General features: G+C 36.1%; 1 protein-coding gene across 1 annotated transcript; it reads left to right on the forward strand.

Annotated features, from left to right (window-relative positions):
- Nucleotides 1-1,129: 1,129 nt before the first annotated feature.
- On the forward strand, nucleotides 1,130-14,892 carry LOC129279819 (mitochondrial fission regulator 1-like). Its single transcript, XM_054915874.2, has 9 exons — nucleotides 1,130-1,293; nucleotides 4,517-4,696; nucleotides 5,487-5,597; nucleotides 7,126-7,259; nucleotides 7,674-7,996; nucleotides 8,519-8,718; nucleotides 9,482-9,594; nucleotides 10,387-10,588; nucleotides 11,404-14,892. Exons 2-9 carry the CDS (start codon nucleotides 4,622-4,624, stop codon nucleotides 11,485-11,487), a joined length of 1,242 nt encoding a protein of 413 aa, XP_054771849.2. The 5' UTR covers nucleotides 1,130-1,293; nucleotides 4,517-4,621; the 3' UTR covers nucleotides 11,488-14,892.
- The last annotated feature ends 123 nt before the right edge of the window (nucleotides 14,893-15,015 follow it).

Consider the following 15,015-nt stretch of genomic DNA (forward strand, 5'->3'; position numbering starts at 1 on the left):
AATATGAAATTGAAAGTGGAAAATTTAACGATTGAATTGAATTTAATAATATTCTAATTTTCTCGTTATCAACAGAAAATAAGCGAAATTTTAAAATGTCACAACTTTCTTATTTTATATCCGATTTTGATGAAATTTTTATCATTATGCTTGTATGATTTTTCTCTGTTGATTCAACTCAAAACTTTTCTGGAGTGATCTTGACCTTTAATGACGTTCCACAGTTACGTTTGTGCTCCTCATGATCTACGCATATTTTACACTCTGTGCGCTGACGTCACTGGATTAACAGTTGATTAATCACTGAGCTGTAGGTATGAGCTGATTTTCTCATTATCTGCACTCTAACTGCAGATCCGATGTGTCATTTAATATACTGGAAATGATAAATACTTTACGCTGCAGTGCTGCAAAGTATAACGAATATGACCCCGAGTTTGAATAAATGGTAGATAAGAGTGGTTTGGAATTTGTCCTCACATACTGTAGATACAATGTATTTGGCGCGTTTTTTGTGTTATAAAAAACACATTTGCTCTAATAAAAGTGCGGATAGTTTGGTGAAAATGACATGGGTTTTGAATAAAGTGCAGCATTAATTGTACTTCTAAAGTTTATTATTTCAATTTCACATTTTTGAGATTGAGTTTTTTTGTTATCTTTCACACCGACAGTGTTGTAAAAGAGTAAACAAATATCAATATAAATAAATTATCCATCTTAAGATACAATTGTTAACTATAATTTGATGACATTTTCATGTATAATGAGTATTAGAGGTTTCAACTCACTGTAGTGATCTCGTGATCGTCTAAAAATACCTTCTTTTTTAATGTACAATTCATTTAGGTGAACTTTGAAGCTATATATACTTCTGTAGCAAAAAATCAATCACATGGTCATGGACCCATGTTGATTTTTGCATATTTGGAATATTTAGGTGCTACATTCTCTACACTACAGTAACTCTGTGCAAAATTTGGTGAAAATGACATGGATTTCATTTTAATTATAGACCATATTGTCCCCCCCCCCCTCCCCCCCCCCCCCCGGCCCCCTATCCATCCATGCATGCGAACGAACGTGAATATTCTCGGCATTTAAAAATGGGGGCCTCTCTTGCATCCTTCTTTCTGATTGGTCAGAGCTCGAGAACAGTCTATTCTTATTGGTCCGTGCACATACACACGCCGCGCGGGCGTTTAAACAGAGAATTGGAACGAAGTCGATAGTTATCGAGCAAGATCTATGCCGAACAAGTTTGCTGTTAGCTGTCAAGATCATTTTAAATAGGTTAGTACATTCAAATATTTATTTTTATTATATTCACGGACATTGAGTCATAGATTATGATGATATTTAAGTGGGCATTTAGGTGCCAAAATACCTTGAATTTCAAGCAATAACAATCGATTGCGCGTGCCATTTGTGATTGTATGTAGTCCCATGTATTGAAGTTTGCGTCAGTGTTAGACCAAAAGCCTCAGAAGTTCAGTCTCTGTATGATGGGGTGTCCAAACTTCGCGCACTTTTCAAAAATATTCATCAGGCTTAATTTTGTTCACAAAATATTCATAATTTATACAAAACCAATTCAAGAAATAGTTACCACATTGACGGCAAGATCGTAAACTATAAAATCATGGACGAAAATGTAAAGTAGGTGAAGGGGTTTCGCCGGTATCGCGATCTCAAAATTCTATTCCGATCGGCAAATGCGGGCTGTGCTGGCAAACCGTTCAGAAAAAGTGTGACCTAACTTCGCGCACCAAAGCTTTTGTGGAGATTTAAACAAAAACTGAAGCTCAAAAAGTAAAATATTTATATGAGATTGATGGCAAAATGCTATGGAATCGGTTAGTACCACATTTAACTCACATTTTTGATGATTTCTGCTTGCAAAATGGTGATATCGTGATGCTTGTTGATTTCTTCAAAATGGGCGCTAGCGGTGGCAAATTTGCCGATCTTTTGCCAATATTTTCATGAATACTGAACTCATCCTAAAGAAATTTTCACTTAAAGGGTAATTTTAGGTCGCTTTTCACGTTGACGATGTCAGATTTTAAGGATATTGGCTAGTTTTTGAGATAATGACCGTCCGCGAAGTATGGACATGCGCGAAGTTTGGACTCACTGCCATACTGTAGTGTAAGACTAGGGTGTCTGGAGAAAAAAATTATTTTTCTTATTTCAAGAAAATATCACATTTTCTTTGTGAATTTGAAGAGAAATGACCTTCAGACTGTCAGAAATGTAACATTTTTGAAAAAAATCCAATTATTGGCTGCAAAAAAGAAGAATGAAATTAGGTCAATTTTCAGCATTTCTCTGCCATAGGCATAGATACTAGATAGACATGATAGACTGTGTAGTTAAGAAATGGACACACACAAATCCAAATTTTTAGCTTCCGAGAGCTGTTATAAATTTATTATTAATGCCAAAAACTTGTCCATAAAGAGTCCAATAGGATCTTTTATGCACTATCTGATGGTATGATTTTTATAAAGATTTGGAAACCAGATCACAATGAAAAATTGCGACAAAGTGAAAAAATTGTGCAAAACAGAAATTCCATTTTCCCATAGAAAACGCATGGAGAAATGGCAATCTCAACACACACAAAAATAAGGGTTTGCAATTTATCTCTAAATCCTTATTTAAAATGATCATATAAACTTGTCCTTACTGTCAAAAGAAGCCCCTGAATTTTCTCTTTCCATACATGCCAAACACAAGTTAATAATCAATTCAGATCACATTTTTCTAGTAGCCTGAACTTCCCCGAAAAAATGTGCCATATTTTTCCCTAAATTAGCCTGTTTTATGCTGACACTTTTCAGTGTGGCTTCAGACACCCTAGTAAGACTGTATTGTGGTATGGTTGTTCCGCTGAACTGCGTTGGCTCCACTCACCAAATACAGAGACCGAAGTTAACTTCTAGCTCGATCTGTACCACCCAAGGGTTCATTACATGCCGCCGCGCACAGAAAAATCAAGCCGGCATAGAAGTAGTGTGTTGTGGACCCAAGAAGTGAGATCCCAGCACGCGCGACCCACTAATCTAGTTAAAAATCCACTGCCAAACGCGGTTCGTGGTGCGAGGTTAGTATACTAATACTAACCTCGCATGTTGTGTGAGTGGATCTGTACAGTACAGCCTACAGGGACTCAATCATGGCCATAAATGGCATATGTTTATGTATTAAGTTCGAATAAAACAGCTACGTACAGCCACGGCACAGGGAAGTGAAGTTGCGCGACAGCCGAAGGAAGTCACTGTTTTTTCCCATTTTATTTTTAATTTTATTTTTCCCCGTTTTGGTGCATATCAGGCCAAAATTTTAATGGAATAATAATCTTTATTTTTGTACAGTTCTTTTTATATAATTTTATGAAATAAAGACAAAAATCGATGAGACCCGTCGGGGGGGATTTTGCATGCCATTACAACATTATTATTATATTAACCCCCTACTTGAAATCAGGCTGGTGTTGGGATAGACCAAAAGCTTCGGTCTGTGATATTGGTTGTTCTGCTGAACTCTTTCATGCCGAAAGAAATTACACTATACATTGTAGATCTTGAGTTCTAGACTTTGGTGGACTGTTTGTTGACAAACGAACAGTGGCTCGTACTGTTGGTTTCTTCAAGGCATGTAAACAATTTTTTTTAAATTGTCAATTTAAATGATTTCCCAAAAAAAGTGTATTCATCACCAATAATCTTTAAGTACATTTTCGAAGTTATTGCATTTATTGGTACCCATATTTTATCAAATAAGGCCACATCGTAGTTTCAGGAAATTCTCATCGATTTGTATGCGCACACTTGTGTACAAAGTGAATGGAGGTGGAAATAGGGAACCATGCGTATGACTGAATAAAGTGCTGCTGTACAATTGTACGAAGACAGTGAACAGTAGTTCCCAATTTCACGATAATGCCATCTATCAAAGGAATTGCACGTACCATGAATTTAGACACAGTTCTAAAACTACCGACGGGCTGAATTTAGGTTGTGAAATTTATTAGCACCACCATCGAGCTTCCTTTTATTTCCGTGGAAGAGACATGAAGAACCACTTTCCAGGCGGAGACTAGCGATTTTGCTTTTTTTATTGAATTTAAATGTAAAAAAAAATATATATATAATAGTATAGCTACTCACCGGGAAGAGCCCTGGTGAGTGGCTGGAGCAAGTTTTGGCAAACATTACTTCTGTTCTGTAATGAAGTGATGTTTGCCGACTTGTCAGAAATCCACACCTAAACACGGTTGGTTGTGCAAAGTTAATACAGCTAACCTTGCAATACTGTATGCGTGAGTGACCAACATTAGACTCTAACGTCAGACTCTAGATCTACCTTGTTAGTTATTCTGGTAAAGACAAGTTGGGCCTACATATTCACTTGTTCACTCACCTTGCCTCTGGGGGATGTACATGTAGATCTTTGCAGTATACGACACACATTTTTAAAAATTCATTAGAATATCTTTATTATTTTCCAGCATTTTTTCTGGTAATGATGAAAGTGGAGTGAGAAGGCCAATCAGCGTGAACTGTGGGAAGTATCATCTTGATATTCTGTGAATGTTAATCTGTACGTTACCCTGATGTTGGATGCAGCGATCCTTCATGTCATCAGAATGGTTCTACATATCCTTGGAAATGCTACAAATGTTCCTCCGGTGAGTCAGAAAAAACAAGTTTACTATCAAAGATTAATATTCAGTGTTTTTACTTTTGCAACCTGAATATCATAACCCTGGCATTTGATATTAAAAGGATAACAATCAATCCTGAATAGTGATGATATATGTAGGAATATTAAAATTGAAATCCTAGGCTAATGTGAGCCTCCTTGTCTAATCGGAAGGAGAGACCTGCAGCTGCAGGTCAGAGATTCAGTTTGCTTTTTTACCTCCCAGCCTCCAGGTATCAGGTGAAGGCAAATACTAATTCAATTCCAAATCATAGTCATAGCAATCTTGCTATCTGCTGCAATTAAAAACAAGGCTTGCACTATAAAAAGTATGTTATTTGGTTTTCCTAGCATTAAAGTGAACTTCAATTACATGTAAGATGATTTTATTCTTTTTAGCTTTCATATTTGATGCGAAATGCTATTTGGTAAAAAAAGGCTTTAGAAAGTAAAGTTACAAATATTTAAAATTAAGTAAAGTTATTTGTACCAGGCTCTCCTCATTCTCATGAATTCACTTTGCATGTGTACAGTACATGTATAATTCAAGTATACAAACAATCTAGAAATGATTAAAATGCTGAATCAAAATAACATGAAGAATAAGATACCGTGTAAAACAAAAGAAAACTGTATTAATTATTGGTGTTTTGCAAAAGATCCCACTCTTACAAATTTATTGGTCAAATGTTTAACCTCCTTCTTGTTTCTTCAGTGTACTGTAGAACACAACCATCATCAAATATTGAAGAGTATTTATATCTTTGTATCTGAAGGCCATCGGAGCAGAGGGAGAACGTCCCAAGAAGAAGCGGAGGAGGAGGAGTCTTGTCAGAGCTATAGGATCTAGTCTTCCTTTGGCCCCAATACAAAGAGTACACTTCCAGGTATAATAAGGTTTCTTTCCAAGGAAGAGCAATTTGACTTGTTTGTGTGGAGGGGGGGGGGGGGGGGGGGGGGCTGAATGCAAAGTTATTTCTGACTTCCCTCAATCAATAACAGTGTCTGTGATTAGGAAGTTCTCTTGTCAAACATGAGATCTGTAGTAATTCATCACTTTATTAACATTCAAATCGTTCAAACAAAGGAATAAAATATATACAAACATAGAAGAAAGGAACGCCCAGGACATATCTGAGTAACAGAACAAGCAGGGCATACATAAATAACATAGATTATATTAACATAATAGCGTATACAATACATTACTATAATTACCCCGAATCAAAGTATTAAAACAAGCATGAAATTATTATAAAGAAGTACAGTATGTAGAAGAAAAACGGGAACTAAAGCAGTTGAGAAAAGAGAGGTAGAAATAAAAGAAGGGAGAGATGGTACATACAAAGGTGAAATAAAAAATAGAAGAGAAGGAATGAGAAAGGGGGAGAGTAAAAGAGAGAGGAGAGAGAGTGAGAGGGTGAGGGCTGGTGGGAGAGAGAGAGAGGGGGGGGGGTGTGAGAGAGAAAGAGAAAGAAAAACGACATGTGACTTCCAGGGCATTACATAAATTTAAATGATTGCACATAATTATACCCCGATACAGGCAAATGACCAGATTACGTTTCTGTCTTCCTTGGATACATATACATATAAATGGATATTTGTTTCCCTCCACACATCATACACTCTCAGAAAGAAGAAAGAAAAAGCATTGGGCTGGTCAACACATGAATCCACCAACCGCTGGGCAAAGAAAATTGCACACGAAACGAATGCATTTTATCAATCAACAGTCGGAAGGCCCATACGCCCACCAACGGCAATACATTGAACAAAATATCCCCGAGAGTGTATGCTATGGGGGGGGGGGTAGTATTTTTTTGTTCAAATTATTTTTTTTTTGTCTTACGGTATTTGGTTATTATTACATTATTACATTAGTGGGTTATGACATTCCCATACGGGTTCCTCCTTGGCCGAATATATTACAAATGAAGAAGTGATGGCAAGTGACGCAAGTACATCAAAGTACATGTATGACACTTATGACTAAATGACAAAACCTGACAAACATATAATTGTGGAAAAACAATGTTTTACACTATAAAGTTCTGTTATGCTTCTTACTAGTGGAATATCAATTTATTATATACATGTATTTTCAATCCCAAATTGTCTTGCTATATGTCATATTGCAGTAACCTTACAGTTACAAATAGCTTTGTGGACTTCTCTCCCCTTTCTTAATAAATATTGATGTAAATTACAAGCAATTTATCAAAATACTGAACCATAATCAAGTCATCAAAATAAACTGCGAAAAATAATTAATTGTGCCTCTTATAAACCCTGTTGTACACATGAGCGTTCATAATTTACATTTTAATTTTTTTTTTCCCTCTCTGATATGTGTATGATGTATCTACATTGTACATGTAACTTGTGCTATGACATTATCATCCCTTGTTTCAGATATTCCGTCGATCTGACCCTCCAATATCCCGTCATCAATTCTACGAAGATGATTGTGAGCCGGCCTTTATCCCTTCCCTATCAGATCTACCCTGGATCGTTATGGCAACACCAGACAAAGATATTAGGTCTAGGTAGGCTGCCATTTTTTATACACAGTATAGTAAACTTACCAGTTTTGCTGTTTATGATTTAGTGTGAATTTTAAGCTAGTTAAAGTCTTTAATTGTGTGATAAACTGCTAAATTTATTTGATATTCTTCTTTTCATAACCTTCACCCCTTTCAATTCAAGAAACATTACCTCACAATGTACTTGACAATGACAGTATAAAGAGAACAACTAGAACCTTGGAATACACATAGAAATATCTGATTTCTTCATTGTTTATAAACTTTATTGCAAAAACAAAGTTCTATTCTCTTCCAAACATTGAAAACTATTTTCATAACATTTCATTTTTGAAAAAAATTATTTCTCAACTGCCAAAATGATACATGCACTTTGATTTTCATGTTACGATTTTCTCCCAATTACTTTCCAAACAGGTCTGAATACCGTCCAGTCAAGAACAAGAAGAAGCGACGCATCACAATGACTGTCCGTCCCCTTAACCACACCCCGCCCAAATATTCCACAAGCCCCTCCCCTCGACTCACCCCCAGCACCCTGTCACCTCTCCCATTCACTACAGAGCTACAGACACCACCTCAACAGGGTTCACCCTGGTCAAAGGACGTTGACCCCGCTGGAAAGGTTGATGACCCTGTAGCCCAGAAGAAGATATCTGCATTAGAAACAGAGCTAGAGAAACTGAGATCACAGATTGCTATGATTGTCACCATGCAATCACAGCTCCCACAGCAAGCAGGTACTATACAGATCATCGGAAATGTAGCTACTTTTATAGAGCTCATTTTGAAAATAAAAGAGTAATAAAAACCAAAGAACTATGTTTAGGGTCCTACACAAGAAATTGGAAAAAACACACACGTAAAATACTTTGAAATGATGGTACTGCATTTTGTAAGTAATAATGTATACAGGGAGTTTGTAAACCAGCAATTTGACAATTAGAAGCATTATTTAGTGATTCAGAGCAACTTAGACTCAAATTTCACATATAAATTGCAATAATTAAAGCATTATTAAGGAAAGTACAAATTTTTTATAATGTTATTTAGTTGCAATTATGGGGATAGCATCATGGGCTGATTTTCAACATGATCACCTAGTGGACAGCCAAGATCCAGAGGGGGGATCCCAGGCTTGACTCTCTCAGATAAAGTTAAAGTCTTCTGACATCTCTTGTCTAGATTTCTTTCTGTATATAAATGAAAGAGCTTACATGTTATATCAATTAGATATCGATTTCAATCTATTTTTATTCCAGATCCAACTCAAACTCCCTGCACACCTGTTAGTCGGATGAGCATAGCACCGATGTCTACGATCCCCCCTCCGCCACCCCCACCGTCGTTTGGGGCTGCCCCTCCCCCTGCACCACCCCCATGTGGGGCACCCCCGCCTCCACCTCCTCCTCCCCCACCAGTCGCAGCACCTAAACTCTCAGCTATTGATCTCATTAAACAGGTAAGCTGATTGAAAATTGTTCTTTTGGTATTGATTGCCACTGAAATCAACCTTGGTTTTAAATATATTCTTGAAATTATAAATTATGCTAGTTTTTTAAAAATGCTCTTAAACAGAATCCAAAGTGGCCAACCTAGACTTTATATATAAATGAAAGATGGGTGCCAACTGATCCTGGAAAAAAATGTGTAATTGTAGGTAAATAAGCAAAATGAGCATGGAATTCCAGCCAAATGTCACAAAAAAAAAAATCCAAGTAATAATACACTGTTCCACATGTGCTTATCTGTGTTGGTGATCTTCAGCGTTACAGTTTTTCTAAGATTTTACTAAGTTCTGTTTTGTGTTAAACTACCAGACCTACATACATGTATATGGTGACGGTGACAATCATGTGTGATTTTATAGAATTTCTCATTCAATAACTGTTTGTTGCAACTACATTTTTATTATCTTTAAGTACATATATGTATATAATTCAAGAAAATAAAACAATTCTTGTTACTTTCAAATTCTTTCCATTATATTTGGGACAAATGATATTAAAAGTATGGTTCACAGCAAAGGATTGCGCCTCAAATTCTATCACATTCATTATATTGACTGTCACAGTGAAGTGTATGAAGAATGGTGGTCGGATGTACCAAAAGTTTGATTACTTTATGGATTTTGCCAAAAGTATTAATTTGATACTCTTTCAAATTTCAATTAATTTGATACTCTTTCAATTTTCAATTTGATACTCTTTCATCTTGAATTACAGAATAGGAATAAAAACAAGAGCAAACCAAACACAACAGGATCATCTGAGGGTATGCCAAACATGGCTGATGTTCTAAAGGGATTAGGAACGGTCAAATTAAAGTCAGTAGCAAGGTTAGTACTGTATTCTCATATCCATTTAAATTCCTTTATATCAGATGGCTGAATGTCCATAAAACCTCAGTTCACAGAGAGCAAGACTGCAGAAAGACAGCTGAAAGAGCAAAGAATCTTGCTTGATCTATCAATTATCTTTCTATGATCTTCAACATTCCACTTCAAATCTATGTATGAAAGGTTCACGGTTGTTTATGATTCCTGACTGATTTTCAGTCTAGTGCTTTTCATAGTCTCTCAGTATACTTTCAGGATTTTTTGTCTTTCAAGGTGTTTGACGCTATTCTACAGAGACACCTAATACCCCTTTCACAAACCCAATTATGCGGATAATATCCGCATAATTTGGTTGTAAAATCGGAGCGGGACCAGAGTTATCCGCATTATTTTGATGCTGCAATTATCCGCATAATAGCAGCATCGGGACCAGATTTTGGCTTTGTGAACGCATTTCCAAAGTAATGCGGATAATTGCCATGGTGCGGTCACAAAAGGTCACCCTTTTCCAACACAACCCCATCGGAGGGGGCGTGTGCAGTTGCCATGACAATTATCCGCCTTTTTCAGGTCGGGCGCTCGTAAAAAATAGTGCGGATTATTTTCGGAGTTTGTGAATGCAATTTTTATTGAATTATCCGCATTACTCTTAGGCGGATAATTGGAGGATGGGTTTGTAAAAGGGGTATAATTTCACTGATCTCTGAAACTGCTAAAAAAAACCTTGCTGATTTAGATTGAAAGTGGTCTTGCATCTTAAAGGTTATCATTACTGATGTTGTTTGTTTACAGGTCGCCCGGTGGTACTCCAATCAGGAAAGCTCCCAAACCTTCAGATGCCAACGATCCAGCGTCTATCATCGCTCGGGCCCTCAAGAAGAAGTTTGCTCAAGCTAGACTCAGCTGCAGTCCAATAGCAGCGAACAAAGAGAATATCAACACCTCAGGATCACCCTTGGCTAAGTGCAGTCCTGTCAGGCATGCCAGTCCAAAGGTACATTATATCCTACTTGGATGATCCCATTTTCTCTAATGCTAACTTTATTCTTGTCATACTATTGTATCCACGCACCAACAAGTCACCTTTCTTTTGGTCTGGTAGGAGGGCATCAAAACTTGCTCACAGCTCCACACTGTGCGGGAGCTTGAGCTAAGTCCTCTTGTCAGCCATGCAGGAATTAAAAATCATGCGCACATACAGCCTACCATCCTGCCAGTCAGGCAGCGATATATGAAAGCTTACGTGAGAGAATTAAAAAAAAACGTACTCATGGAAAGTGGTCTGAGGTTCCCACCAATGACTTGTGTACAGAAGGCCCTGAAATTGAAACAGCAAGTTTTATTTGTGCTAGTCTTTGTGTGTGAAGACCCACTTGTTGAACAAACCTAGCAAACAAAGTTTCAAACAGGGTCTGTGCCTATAGACTAGCAACTACCATCATAGTAACAAAGCTCTACAGCCAATCACATTTTAGTTTTTGATGGAAGTTATTAGTGATGGAAGTTATTATATTGACAAATTTACAATAGTTGCAGGGGTTGTACATCTTTATGAGATGAACCCCTGAGGTTTATGAGATAATATTAGTTTGATTTGTAATATGTCTGCAATGATAGATATTTCAATATATTCGTAGAAAATATGGACTTCCATTTATGTCAACATGTTGACTGTGGGAATTAAAACATCAAATAAATATCTCTTTATTTTATCTCTCTCTTTCTTCCTCCCTGCTTTTCTTTCACTTTGGCTGTCTTCCTGTCCCACTCTCTTACTCTTACTCTCTTTATTCCTTTTCCTTCATTCAGTTTGGACAGCATTTGCTGAAATCTTCAAATAGAGCACAGCCAAACATCAGGCAATCCCGTCCTCTTTCAGACATCAACGCATGAAGGACACTATTAAAGATGAAAGCAACAGTACGTCCTTACTCATTTGAGCTCTCAGAGCTACCGCGTATGTTGTGTTTGGTCGCTTTTTGTCTTGGGTAAAGTGTACCATTGACCAGCCATTAGAAAATAAACTGTTTATATTGCCTGTAAAGCAATATTATCATCAGTATCTGGGAAATCTGGATACTAGTCACATGCTTATATGCCCAGTATGATGAAGAGAAAAGCATTGGAAACATACTTGGCATTGAAGCTGCAAGAGCTCATTGTTTACCTTCATTTTCTTTTTACACTTACATGAAGTCCACACTTTGACCCATATCCCTGGGCTCCGTTGTCTAATAGTTACTATTATTCATGGTAACTTTTACGCGACGGGGCCAAGATATGAGTATGGTACACTTCAATGACAAAGCATGGACTAAGAGTAAAAGAAAAAAAAAATGATTGAGAGAGGAGGGGAGGGGGGATAAAGAGAAAGAGAGCAAAATGGAAAAGAAGATAACAGTAGCGAGAGAAATAGAAAGAGATAAAAAGGGTGGGAGGGTAGAGTGAGAGAAAAATTAAGAACAAACTGCAATTCTCAGAACTTTATAGTATCCAACCTATAAGTTTGTTCAAATATGAACCAACCAGGTATTGATAAGTTCAAGTATAAACCTACCAACTATTTTACAAATTTACATGCTAAATGAAATGGGATCTTTTTAACCAATTGTTCCGTTGGTAGGTTAATAACAAATGTATAACAATATCTGAAAGTGCCTTACTTGAATGTGTCAAGAAAAAGAGAGGATCAGTGTGACCGAGATTTGATGGCGCTAGTAAATAGCCAAGATGCTCTGTTTTATCCATCAACACCTTTATTCTTTAAAGGAGAATGAAACTCTTGGAGCAAGTTAGCTTTTGTGAAAGCAGAAAAATCAAAGAATAAGATCAACAAAAGTTTGAGTAAAATAGGACTAGCAATAGAAGAGTTATGAGCATTTGAATGTCGAGATCACTAATGCTATGGAGATCCTCCCATTGGCAATGCGACCAAGATCTATGATGTCACAGATGAACAACTCTCCCCTTTTGGACACTGAAAATATACCCCAAAATATCTCGTTTTGCTCATTCTAACCATATGACAAACGATTCATCAATGATATAATGTTGTGAAACCTCTGTACTTGTCCTATCATAAAGAGAACACCTCACCTTGTGATAGACTCTATAAAAGTGAGAATATAAGTGAAATAAGTACTAAAGTAATGAGGGAGTTGTACGTGTGTGACATCACAGATCTTGGTCGCATTGCCAATGGGAGGATCTACATGGCATTAGTGATCTCAATATTCAAATGCTCATAACTTTCTTATTATTCATTCAATCTTCCTCAAACTTTCAACAATATGTTTCTTTGATTTTTCTCTTTGATATGGATTCAGCTGGTTTCAAGGGTTTCATTCTCCTTTAACTGTTTTCATCATGTAATGTCTGTTATTCATTTGAGTTGGAGAATTTAAACAAATAAATTTTATATTTTATCAATTTGATCCCTTTTAAACTTTTTAGCTCTCATTACACCTGTTTCTTTTTAACATGGATTATGCATCTGAGATGGCCTTACCATATTATTCCAAAGAACTCAATCGCCTACTAATTTTACAGAATATTAAAGTCAGAAAAAAACTACACCTCACAAACCGGCAATTTACTGAAAAACCATGTCCCAAACACAAGACTCTTTTATGTTCTGAAAGTGTATCTTTAGAATAGTGTGATACCATTTTTATGTGGTATATCTTTACACTTTGTTAATAAAGATGTAAAAGCCCCCCCCCCCCCTGGTGTTTATGACATCTTTTCTTCATTGAACTGGATATTAACATGATCTAAAATGCCTGATAACGGATAAATTCTGTATGGGTTACATTACAAATATCAACTGTCAATAGAGGATATTTCTGGGCTTGTGTACAGCAATATTGTTGAGCAAACCCGTTTTTGGTTCACTAAATTTTTTTAACTTCTCAGAATGTGCCTTTATCAATCAAACTAGTGCACAGAACAATTTATTTTTCTATTTTGTTATGTTCAAGCATAACTAAGCATTACTGGGTTTGCATTTTGATTTGAGCAGTGTTTTGTGTAATTCAAAGAGACTGTAAGATAGATACGTTTCAACAAATGTTTTATATGATAAAAACAGAAAGATAGAGACAAATATTGACAAAGGTTTGACGATTATTGAAAAGGATACTTGAGATTTTTATATTTTGACATATATGTGAGCAGCTGCCTCATACATGTAGGTTGTGTAATGTAAATTCTGTAATATCTCAATTTTAATTATGGATGACTGAATATAATTTTTCTTGTAGAAGTGGGTATGAAATTATGTGTCTAATGATATATTGAACGCAGCAGTAAAAACATTCTCTCTTTTTTTGAGAAAAAAACATTTTATGGAATTCATATCACATGACACAAGGTTTCTACTTCCATGTGACATCATAAAGTAAAAACATGCTTTTTATTCTTTGACAGAATTTACAAAACCTTCGTATTTTTTCATCTGCTTTTATTTAAAACCAAACTTTACATCCTTGTGAATTTCCCCTTCAAACGAACATAATCTACCATCAAAGTATTGAAAATGTTTATAAATGTGCATTGTTTGTTTGAGTTATCTGACATTGGCCTGAATTCATGAAGCTACACTGTATTTCACACCATGTCTTATGCAGATTTTTATGCATTGATTATTCTTTATTCTCACCGTGTGGGTGTTTTATAAAGCCGTTTGCAAATTACGAGCGATTTTACAACGACTGGTGATCTTTTCTTAGGAACAAAAATCAACGTCAATGGAAATCTGGTGGGTATCATTTAGCTCAAGAAGGGATCACCGGTCTTTTGTAAAGTCGGTTGTTAATTCACAAACACCGGGAATACCGAGAAAGGGCCTAGTAATCTATGCACACTTCTATCACAGCATGGTATTGAAATTGACGCTTGTTACTAAGCATTACTAATGTAAATAAATTAACATAAAGTGAACTTGTTAGAGAGAAAAAAAGTTGGTTCTTTAATGCTGTAATCTTAGTTACAAGCATGAATTTAGCGTGCTGCAATTTTAGCTCCTTAGTTATGGGACGCTTTTCTCAAACGCTCTGAATTAATCATAATGAGTTCATGAAATCTGCATAAATCATGGTTTCAAACCACAGATTTTAAAATCACCTTTGTGAATTCAGACCATTTTGTTTACTCCTTGTTGAATTTATCACCGTTTTGTTTTATTGTTTGAAATGCAGGATTATTCATCTGTACATTTTCATGTCCACTCAAAAGAAATAAGAAACTTTTATGTTGTAAATATTTCTGATATCTTAATAAATAACTTGATAATTTTAAGTGAAAGTGTATTTCCAGTGTGTTATTTTGCAGTTTGTGTAACATGACCAAACCAAACAACCCTCAAACTTGTAACAATAAGTCGTGAAGGGAAAGTAAATGAAATCCAAGAGTTTCTTTGAC

The sequence above is a fragment of the Lytechinus pictus genome, chromosome 17 (assembly GCF_037042905.1).
Source record: "Lytechinus pictus isolate F3 Inbred chromosome 17, Lp3.0, whole genome shotgun sequence".
NCBI lineage: Eukaryota > Metazoa > Echinodermata > Echinoidea > Temnopleuroida > Toxopneustidae > Lytechinus > Lytechinus pictus.

What these genes read in the sequence shown, in the direction of transcription:
- LOC129279819 (XM_054915874.2), top strand. Translation starts at nt 4,622, where the DNA reads ATGTTGGATGCAGCGATCCTTCATGTCATCAGAATGGTTCTACATATC. An exon ending in GACAAAGATATTAGGTCTAG is followed by an intron (nt 7,260 to 7,673) that starts GTAGGCTGCCAT and finishes CTTTCCAAACAG; the next exon opens with GTCTGAATACCGTCCAGTCA. An exon ending in ACAGCTCCCACAGCAAGCAG is followed by an intron (nt 7,997 to 8,518) that starts GTACTATACAGA and finishes TTTTTATTCCAG; the next exon opens with ATCCAACTCAAACTCCCTGC.